At 54.7% G+C, this 11,769-nt stretch overlaps 1 protein-coding gene across 1 annotated transcript in view; it reads right to left on the reverse strand.

Annotated features, from left to right (window-relative positions):
• LOC134538543 (beta-glucuronidase-like) overlaps positions 1-4,398 on the reverse strand; it is a 53,797-nt gene extending 49,399 nt beyond the window's left edge. The window contains exons 1-2 of the mRNA XM_063379958.1: positions 4,154-4,398; positions 1,532-1,708 (exon numbers count right to left, since the gene is read on the reverse strand). Of these exons, the coding sequence (XP_063236028.1) occupies positions 1,532-1,708; positions 4,154-4,351 (375 nt within the window). The 5' untranslated portion in view covers positions 4,352-4,398. The remainder of the gene's footprint in view (positions 1-1,531; positions 1,709-4,153) is intronic.
• Between the last annotated feature and the right edge of the window lie 7,371 nt (positions 4,399-11,769).

Below are 11,769 nucleotides of genomic sequence, written 5' to 3' on the forward strand. Positions count from 1 at the left end.
GGGGGGGGGCTAGCATGTCGCCAGCCCCCCCACTTTAACTAATTAATAGCTCATTAACCAGACTAGCACAAACTCTAATATTTGCGGCACAAACTAGCACAAACTGAGCATAAACCACTGACAAAATTTAATCCTGATCGGCGGAGGTGGGGGGGGCTAGCATGTCGCCAGCCCCCCCACTTTAACTAATTAATAGCTCATTAACCAGACTAGCACAAACTCTAATATTTGCGGCACAAACTAGCACAAACTGAGCACAAACCACTGACAAAATTTAATCCTGATCGGCGGTGGTGGTGGGGCTGGCGACATGCACCTACGTGAAATCGCCGTCACTAGAGCTGTACCAGCTGGTGACTCACAGCGCTAGTCGCTGGCCGGCGCCGGTGATGCGTGAGGGCGTAACTCGCGACACGCAGTTTTACTGCAGTTGCCTGGCCGTAGCGGCATAAACACCCGGCTTGCTGTGTACCGAGGACTTACGAACTGCAGCCCGCTGACAAATTCAGTGAACATTTACACACCACTTGCAATTGCCGCGCGGTGCATTTTTCTGAAAAATAAATTTCGTCTTTAAATGTTTCACGACGACACTTTTCCGTTAGGACCATCCTTACGTTAACACACGGTTAAACGTACAGTATACCCGGACTTACTTACGCCATGTAGTTAATATTTTGCATGACTTTTTTTTTTTACGCGAGCTGTTGCTTCGCGACCGCACGAGCCAAGCCTGACTTCTCACCGCCTGTTCGCGGCTCAGCCGCCGCAGCGCGCCACTGTCGCGCGCCAGAGAAAATAGTTCCGGTCTTTCAACTTTTCACACTTCTTTAAACATACCCAATTTTGTTTATATATATATATATATGTTGCTCAAGGAAAATTAAATATAAAATAATACTTAGAACTTGTACCATTAAAAATTAACTTAAACTTTACTAAAAAAATATACATTAAAATCTCCGTGGCTAAAGAATGTTCTCATTAGTACGGCGACCATGTTGTCACTCTGATAATTTCAAAGGACAATAAAACCATTAAATTAAATCGTGGCAAATACATGAAATAAATTATTATAAAACTTAACTGAACAATTAACCTGAACAGTTGCGTGATAAGTGGCAACGGTACCAGCTGGAGGGATGGGTTCAATGTCATTAAATCTGTTTTATTTTGGAGGAAAACCAATTTAAGGCTGAATATTTTAAAACACAAAGGGGGAGAAAAATCTTTAATTGATTCCCCGGTAATGTTTGTAAAGAGAATTTCTCGATCATAAGATAAAGAACATCAGCTGCTTTGTTTAGTGTCCCTCAAAAGTAGTGGATTCGAAATTTAAGGGAAGAAATTTGATGATCTATCTTGTAAATTTACCTGGTTGTTTGATGTGAGCCAAAATCAATGTATGTGCTTAGTTGTTTTTTTTTTTTTTTTTAATATTATGGTAGGTATTAACCAATTTAATATAACATAAAAAAATCAGTTTTGACATACCTATACAGCCAGAACAATCAAAGACACAGATACTCACTACATCAGCCTTGTAATCAACTCCTCCAAACCGTAACCAAACCCTCTGGTCTTTCCAGTCTGTAGGCACGTAGAACAACTTGTCATACCAGGCCACGCCTACAAAATCCCTGGTAGCTTCATCAGTTTGCATGTCGTTGTAGCTGCTAGGAACATACATTGGTTCCACTCTTCCTGTCTGTAAAATACACAATTTTATATAAATTCTTTAAATAAACATTTACTCTCATTAGGCCATTACGAATATAGGCTGTTATTTGTGTTTGGAACATCAACACATATGGGTAACAAAAAAAATATTTAAGGAATTTAAATTAATTTTTCACGAAAACAACACTGTTAAATTCATTAGATCAAAATGATTATTTATTTGAACAAAGACTTGTTGATTTCAAAGTCGATTAATGTGTTTTTTAAACAAGTGATTTTTTTTATTATTTTGGGAATGTTTTACGAATTCCTAGGTTAATTATTACTGATTTCCAAAATGGCGGTCAAGACGGCTAACAATATGGCGGATATCATGACAGTTGCTGTCTGTTAATAAATAAAACTTGCACTCTATAGGGAAAAAAATAAACTAATATTGCAGGAGCATTATCTAGCAGACGAAAACAATGTGTCGGATCCAAGAAGGCGGCCTCCAGCAGACGGAAACAAGATGTCCGCCATGACGTCATACTGGCTGACGTAATATCTGCCTTGACATTAGTGGTGGAAGTTCAGTCTGCCGGTGGCTTCCATGGAGGAGGGATCCGCCGCCATTTTTATTCGATTGCCCGCGCCGGGTTCGAATCGAGAAATCCGAGGCATAGGTACGTGTTTTATTAAAATTTAATTAATTATTTTTTTATATATTTTTTTAAATATTTCCATATTTTCTAGTTTAAAATTTACGGATTTTTAAGATGGCGGACACTTTTAAAAATCTTGGAAGTAGCCTACTTTTTATTAAAATTTTACTAAGTTAATTTCTTATTAATTTTACAATCCTCCCGATTTTCTAGAATAAAAATGATGTATTTTCAAGACGGCGGCCGTAACATCATTCAAGATAGCGGCCGAGGTCAAGACTTCCCTCCAAAGGCTTATTGGTGGCTTGACGATGTGGCATTGAAGACTCAATGGGGAATTTTCAAGCCTCTAGCATTTTTGAGGATAGAATGGGAAAATTTCTCTTGAAACGGGAATTTTTCCCTCAAAATAGGGACATTTCTAGGAGTTTTTAGTCCTTTTTGAGGAATTGTAGAGTTTTGAGTCGTTATTGAGGAACTTTGAGTAAATGTGACTCCAAGATGGCCGCCGTGACGTCAGATGTCGGTCGTCTCTGGTTCGCACTGACACAGGACCTGCTGTTGTATACAACTGATTACTTCGTAGAAGTCTCAATTATAGATACTTGTTTATGATATTAGGTTTATTTCAATATGATAAGAAGTTCAATTTCCTCAAAAAGTTAATATTTTTCTTACTCTGTAGTTGGAATAAATTTGTGAACCAGGTATTAAATACTTTAAAGGGAACCGTTATGGTCTTAGTTATTTCAGTATAAACTTGTAATTACTATTTTCCTTTAGGTGTTCACTCATGTCATAACTGAAATGATGAAACGAAGTGATGTACCTACTAATAATTCTTAATTGCAACAATATTAATTTTAATAGAAAATTAACACAAAAAAATGTGCAATGCACAGCACTAACACAATTTAAAACTCCCGAATTTCTCATCCGCCTGGTCAACACGGGAATTATTATTTTTTAAAAACCTGACAACTGAGTGAATGTCTCCGAGCCCTGGCAACCGGGAGTGGCGAGACCATAGCTCCTGCCGGTGGCTGGGATGTCTGCAGCACGGCCGAGGGAGAATAAGGGGGAACATTGGCTTTGCTGATTTACATTTGTTACTCTTGCCCGGCAAATACTGCGATGCAATCCATTTCCTCTGCCGACGAGAATGTATTATCACAACTGCTATCACTGTCAGCACAACCTAAAGTTACTGGTACGTTGTCTATCTCAGTCGAAATGCACACTTGTGTTGTGAAAGTTGCAGAGATATTAATTATTTCTTGGAAACAAAAAAAAAACAGCCCGAGTACTTATTAACAAAAGAATGAAACATAGCAACAAAAGAACATTTCCAACTTTTTCTTAAGCTTACACAAATATAATCACCAATTGGTAATAAAAACGGCAGCACTTAAGATAATGTTGACTATCCAAAAAAAAACTTTAGAATCATTTGTTAGATATGGTATGAATTCGAATCAAAAAATTGACATCCCAATGATTGAGATATTTATACATACGACGATTTGTCAAAATATTTTCTATTCTAGAACTCTTCTCCGGGACTTGCAAAAAATTAAAAAATATCGGATATTTGAAATTAACTTGCGAAACTGAGTTTTTGTATAAACAGTAAGACGTTCAGTTAAAGCCCGAGGAAGGGCAATTGCATCCACTGTCCCTCCCTTGAGTCCACGCATGGATTCATCATGTTCCTGGCGGGCCAGTAGAACCTGGACTGCGGTCTGGACTTGTCCGCGGGCCTAAATATAGGAGCTGGAACAAATAACTACTTTAAGCTTATAGAAAGAATATAGAATAACGGGGCTTACTTTCTTCAACTGCTGCTTGTACCATTGCTGCTTGTATCCTTGCTGGGAGTCGGACGTGGGTGTCAGCCGGAAGTTCCACAGCCCGTCCAATGAGAGCAGGTCTCTGCTGGCGGTCTGCCGCGGGTACAGTCCCCCCACCCCAGCTCTGCTGCACCCGGCAAGGCACAGTACCGCCCACACACACGCCTGGTACCTCATGTTCCCTCTGCTGGGCGCGGTCTGCTGTGCGGTACTCCTTCCACTATCACCCTGGCCTTATCGTTCACAGTCGAGGACATTACGTAACGAACTAATATGCAGCATATCTGAGTTCAATTGAACTATCTTTTCAATAGCTACTTTCAACACAATAATGTACCCCTCCTCGAATCGTGGACATGTTGACGTCACCCCAAGTGCTCCTCCCAGTCGCTTAGACCGTTGTTGCACATTACCACCTCTTTGCCCCGATGGCACCACCAGTGTAAAGTAGACGGCAAACTTTCAGCCCCCCGGCCGATTACGAGTGGAGGCCCGCAGGGAGCGCGACTAAGCCCCCTCCTGTATTCCCTGTATGTCTCCGACTTACCCACCACTCCAAACACCAAAGTCCAACTGTTTGCAGACGACACAGCGATCTACGCCACCGGAGCGGATGTGGAGCAGACACGAGAGCACCTCCAGGAATATCTAGCGTCATTTGAGGCCGGGCTGGAAAGATGGCGCATCAAAGTCAATGCCGAAATGTCGGCAGCCATTCTTTTCACCAGGCGCAGGCCCCAGCTCCCACTACCTCTAACTTTATTTGAACACAACATCCCCTACTCCACACACACCAAATACCTGGGACTCATACTCGACTCCAGGCTCACATGGCAGAGACACGTCGACGCCAAAGTGGTCCGGTGTAGGCAAAAAACAGGAGTACTCCACCCCCACCTCAAGGGAAAAATACTCCCACAAAGGGTGCGGACTCAAATATACAAAACCATTATCCTCCCAGCCCTGCTGTACGCAGTAGACGTGTGGGGCTATGCAGCCAAGAAACAAATCGCCAAACTCTGCAAGTAGCTCAAAACCGAGTCCTCAGAATCATCACAGGGCTACTCATATACACCAGGATCACGACACTCTCATACAGAAGACAAACCACGAGTTCTGCGCGACCGCCATGGCTCACACTGACGCCCTCATACGGGAACTGGGGGGCTACGACCCCGAGGAGGGGGTCAGCTACAGACATGACACCCCCCCACCCCCTCCAGGCCAGAGGCGGGCGGGAGCAGGTGGCAGCAGCGAAGCCAGTGCCTCTCAGCCCTACAGTAGCACACGTGCTTACTACTCGACTGACAACAATCCAACTGGGTCGCCGAGAATAACAACTGCTACACAGGCCAAGGCCGAGTAGCAGCTCTGTTAGTGGTCCGAGGAATGGGCCAGGAGCTCAAGTGTGGGCCACAACAATGCCGTATCAGTCAAACCACCAATAGGAGAGATGAGCACTAGTGCAGGGCCAGGCTCGACAGCCCACCAGTCTCCCCCCTCCACTGCCGGAGAGCGAGAACATCATATACCCATGGCTCCCACAACGCCCCAGTCTCCAGTGCGGTCCCAGCTGCCCGGGGGGCGACGGGTACGCCCTGGCGGCTGCCATAATAAAAAATAAATAAATAAAAAAATTCACTTCACCTCGCTCATCACCCTCCAAACACCACACCTAAATTACACTTTGGGGACTCAACTCATTTGCTTTCACTCCCCTCAACACAGACAATATACAAACACACAACTAGAGGTAGTGGGCAGCTCTCCGCGGCCTGGAACTCTTTGCGAGCCTCCTCGCTTGACGCAACATGGCAGTCAGGCGGAGGGGCTCGCTATAGCGAAAATGATCTCCCTGTAAGACGGCCATAACCCGGTCGCCTGGGGTTGCGTCATTATGCAATGTATCTGAGCTCTCAGGTTCGTCTTCTACTCTGCGGGACAGCGACACCTGGCGGGACAGCGACACCTGGCGGGACTGCGACACCTGGCGGGACAGCGACACCTGGCGGGACTGCGACACCTGGCGGGACAGCGACACCTGGCGGGACAGCGACACCTGGCGGGACAGCGACACCTGGCGGGACTGCGACACCTGGCGGGACAGCGACACCTGGCGGGACAGCGACACCTGGCGGGACAGCGAAACCTGGCGGGACAGCGACACCTGGCGGGACAGCGACACCTGGCGGGACTGCGACACCTGGCGGGACAGCGACACCTGGCGGGACTGCGACACCTGGCGGGACAGCGACACCTGGCGGGACAGCGACACCTGGCGGGACTGCGACACCTGGCGGGACAGCGACACCTGGCGGGACAGCGACACCTGGCGGGACAGCGACACCTGGCGGGACAGCGACACCTGGCGGGACGGCGACACCTGGCGGGACGGCGACACCTGGCGGGACGGTGACACCTGGCGGGACGGCGACACCTGGCGGGACTGCGACACCTGGCGGGACAGCGACACCTGGCGGGACAGCGACACCTGGCGGGACTGCGACACCTGGCGGGACAGCGACACCTGGCGGGACAGCGACACCTGGCGGGACTGCGACACCTGGCGGGACAGCGACACCTGGCGGGACTGCGACACCTGGCGGGACAGCGACACCTGGCGGGACGGCGACACCTGGCGGGACGGCGACACCTGGCGGGACGGCGACACCTGGCAGGACGGTGACACCTGGCGGGACGGCGACACCTGGCGGGACTGCGACACCTGGCGGGACAGCGACACCTGGCGGGACAGCGACACCTGGCGGGACAGCGACACCTGGCGGGACTGCGACACCTGGCGGGACAGCGACACCTGGCGGGACAGCGACACCTGGCGGGACAGCGACACCTGGCGGGACAGCGACACCTGGCGGGACAGCGACACCTGGCGGGACGGCGACACCTGGCAGGACGGTGACACCTGGCGGGACGGCGACACCTGGCGGGACTGCGACACCTGGCGGGACAGCGACACCTGGCGGGACTGCGACACCTGGCGGGACGGCGACACCTGGCGGGACGGCGACACCTGGCGGGACGGTGACACCTGGCGGGACGGCGACACCTGGCGGGACTGCGACACCTGGCGGGACGGCGACACCTGGCGGGACTGCGACACCTGGCGGGACAGCGACACCTGGCGGGACTGCGACACCTGGCGGGACAGCGACACCTGGCGGGACAGCGACACCTGGCGGGACTGCGACACCTGGCGGGACGGCGACACCTGGCGGGACGGCGACACCTGGCAGGACGGCGACACCTGGCGGGACGGCGACACCTGGCGGGACTGCGACACCTGGCGGGACAGCGACACCTGGCGGGACTGCGACACCTGGCGGGACAGCGACACCTGGCGGGACAGCGACACCTGGCGGGACAGCGACACCTGGCGGGACTGCGACACCTGGCGGGACTGCGACACCTGGCGGGACGGCGACACCTGGCGGGACGGCGACACCTGGCAGGACGGTGACACCTGGCGGGACGGCGACACCTGGCGGGACTGCGACACCTGGCGGGACGGCGACACCTGGCGGGACGGCGACACCTGGCGGGACGGCGACACCTGGCGGGACGGCGACACCTGGCGGGACTGCGACACCTGGCGGGACAGCGACACCTGGCGGGACTGCGACACCTGGCGGGACAGCGACACCTGGCGGGACAGCGACACCTGGCGGGACTGCGACACCTGGCGGGACAGCGACACCTGGCGGGACAGCGACACCTGGCGGGACAGCGACACCTGGCGGGACGGCGACACCTGGCGGGACGGCGACACCTGGCGGGACGGCGACACCTGGCGGGACGGCGACACCTGGCGGGACGGCGACACCTGGCGGGACTGCGACACCTGGCGGGACAGCGACACCTGGCGGGACAGCGACACCTGGCGGGACAGCGACACCTGGCGGGACAGCGACACCTGGCGGGACAGCGACACCTGGCGGGACTGCGACACCTGGCGGGACAGCGACACCTGGCGGGACTGCGACACCTGGCGGGACAGCGACACCTGGCGGGACAGCGACACCTGGCGGGACTGCGACACCTGGCGGGACTGCGACACCTGGCGGGACAGCGACACCTGGCGGGACTGCGACACCTGGCGGGACAGCGACACCTGGCGGGACTGCGACACCTGGCGGGACAGCGACACCTGGCGGGACTGCGACACCTGGCGGGACGGCGACACCTGGCGGGACGGCGACACCTGGCGGGACGGCGACACCTGGCGGGACGGCGACACCTGGCGGGACGGCGACACCTGGCGGGACGGCGTCACCTGGCGGGACGGCGACACCTGGCGGGACGGCGACACCTGGCGGGACAGCGACACCTGGCGGGACAGCGACACCTGGCGGGACTGCGACACCTGGCGGGACTGCGACACCTGGCGGGACAGCGACACCTGGCGGGACAGCGACACCTGGCGGGACTGCGACACCTGGCGGGACTGCGACACCTGGCGGGACTGCGACACCTGGCGGGACAGCGTCACCTGGCGGGACTGCGACACCTGGCGGGACAGCGACACCTGGCGGGACTGCGACACCTGGCGGGACAGCGACACCTGGCGGGACAGCGACACCTGGCGGGACTGCGACACCTGGCGGGACTGCGACACCTGGCGGGACAGCGACACCTGGCGGGACAGCGACACCTGGCGGGACTGCGACACCTGGCGGGACAGCGACACCTGGCGGGACTGCGACACCTGGCGGGACTGCGACACCTGGCGGGACGGCGACACCTGGCGGGACGGCGACACCTGGCGGGACGGCGACACCTGGCGGGACGGCGACACCTGGCGGGACGGCGACACCTGGCGGGACGGCGACACCTGGCGGGACGGCGACACCTGGCGGGACGGCGACACCTGGCGGGACGGCGACACCTGGCGGGACGGCGTCACCTGGCGGGACGGCGACACCTGGCGGGACGGCGACACCTGGCGGGACGGCGACACCTGGCGGGACTGCGACACCTGGCGGGACAGCGACACCTGGCGGGACTGCGACACCTGGCGGGACTGCGACACCTGGCGGGACTGCGACACCTGGCGGGACGGCGACACCTGGCGGGACTGCGACACCTGGCGGGACGGCGACACCTGGCGGGACGGCGTCACCTGGCGGGACGGCGACACCTGGCGGGACGGCGACACCTGGCGGGACTGCGACACCTGGCGGGACTGCGACACCTGGCGGGACTGCGACACCTGGCGGGACTGCGACACCTGGCGGGACTGCGACACCTGGCGGGACAGCGACACCTGGCGGGACAGCGACACCTGGCGGGACTGCGACACCTGGCGGGACTGCGACACCTGGCGGGACGGCGTCACCTGTCGGGACGGCGACACCTGGCGGGACGGCGACACCTGGCGGGACGGCGACACCTGGCGGGACGGCGACACCTGGCGGGACTGCGACACCTGGCGGGACTGCGACACCTGGCGGGACAGCGACACCTGGCGGGACAGCGACACCTGGCGGGACTGCGACACCTGGCGGGACTGCGACACCTGGCGGGACGGCGACACCTGGCGGGACGGCGTCACCTGGCGGGACGGCGACACCTGGCGGGACGGCGACACCTGGCGGGACTGCGACACCTGGCGGGACTGCGACACCTGGCGGGACAGCGACACCTGGCGGGACAGCGACACCTGGCGGGACAGCGACACCTGGCGGGACAGCGACACCTGGCGGGACAGCGACACCTGGCGGGACTGCGACACCTGGCGGGACGGCGACACCTGGCGGGACGGCGACACCTGGCGGGACAGCGACACCTGGCGGGACAGCGACACCTGGCGGGACTGCGACACCTGGCGGGACGGCGTCACCTCGCGGGACGGCGACACCTGGCGGGACGGCGACACCTGGCGGGACGGCGACACCTGGCGGGACTGCGACACCTGGCGGGACTGCGACACCTGGCGGGACGGCGACACCTGGCGGGACGGCGACACCTGGCGGGACGGCGACACCTGGCGGGACGGCGACACCTGGCGGGACTGCGACACCTGGCGGGACGGCGACACCTGGCGGGACGGCGACACCTGGCGGGACGGCGACACCTGGCGGGACGGCGACACCTGGCGGGACGGCGACACCTGGCGGGACTGCGACACCTGGCGGGACTGCGACACCTGGCGGGACGGCGACACCTGGCGGGACGGCGACACCTGGCGGGACGGCGACACCTGGCGGGACGGCGACACCTGGCGGGACGGCGACACCTGGCGGGACTGCGACACCTGGCGGGACGGCGACACCTGGCGGGACGGCGACACCTGGCGGGACAGCGACACCTGGCGGGACAGCGACACCTGGCGGGACGGCGACACCTGGCGGGACGGCGACACCTGGCGGGACGGCGACACCTGGCGGGACTGCGACACCTGGCGGGACAGCGACACCTGGCGGGACGGCGTCACCTGGCGGGACGGCGACACCTGGCGGGACGGCGACACCTGGCGGGACGGCGACACCTGGCGGGACTGCGACACCTGGCGGGACTGCGACACCTGGGCCCTGATGCTCGAAATCGTTCGACTTCATAGACCATTCGAGTCGAGTAGAGTGATGAACTCGCATACGACTTGGTGTGTTCGACATTTGCTATGCTCGAGGTGCTACTTGTCGCATGCGACTTACACAAAAGTCTTCGAGACGGAGAAGTCGAGTGGATTGTGGGAATTCGGAGAGAACTGTGAATTTGTCAGGATGGCTACTCTGCTCGTGTTCCAACTGGCCAATCAACGATCGCCGTTTCGTTTGTTGTCGTGTTTGGTAGGAAGAAGACAAACTCTTTATCAAAACATTTTTTTTATTTTGCCGTGTGTTCGTGAATGCCTAATTAATTAAAATGGTCGATTAGGTCAGGTCAGTTACATTATAAATACTTTCAAACTAAACTGACATTAAAAATAATATGAATTAATTTTAATGGTTGTTCAGTTTTAAAGTATTTATAATGTAGCTGACCTGACCTAACAAACCAGGACAAAGGCTGAACAGTAGGAACTCACGTAATTTTTTTTTTACTTATTACTTGCGCAACAATATCAAAGTAACAAATAAAACATTAAAATTTGAAACGTTAAAAACTCGCCTAAGTTAGAGGCGGGTACAATTCCTTTGCCATTAGTAGAAAATGATGTAGTCGTTCACGTACGTCGCGAAAAAAAATAATTCATACTCGTAAACAAGCAACAAAGTGAAAGCCGCATGAAAGCACAGGTATTGTGATGAAAATTAAAAATTCGATATCTCCTAAAGTATTTGGAATTTCTTATCTCCGCCGTGTTTAATGAAAAGAGGAATTTAAAGAGCATAGAATAAAAGTATTTTCGGAATTAATTTTTTTTTAACAAATATCGCCCAAATATGAATATTAAAAAATTATATATCTCCTAAAGTATTTGGAATTTCTTATCTCCGCCGGGTTTATTGAAAAGAAGATGTTAAATAGCATATAATAAAAGTATTTTCGGATTTTTAGCATTTTGTTTTTCGCAAATACCGCTACTCTACATATTTACCAAAATTAAGACTAAGTAGCCTTAGTGTTGTGTTTAC

The sequence above is a fragment of the Bacillus rossius genome, chromosome 13 (assembly GCF_032445375.1).
Source record: "Bacillus rossius redtenbacheri isolate Brsri chromosome 13, Brsri_v3, whole genome shotgun sequence".
NCBI lineage: Eukaryota > Metazoa > Arthropoda > Insecta > Phasmatodea > Bacillidae > Bacillus > Bacillus rossius.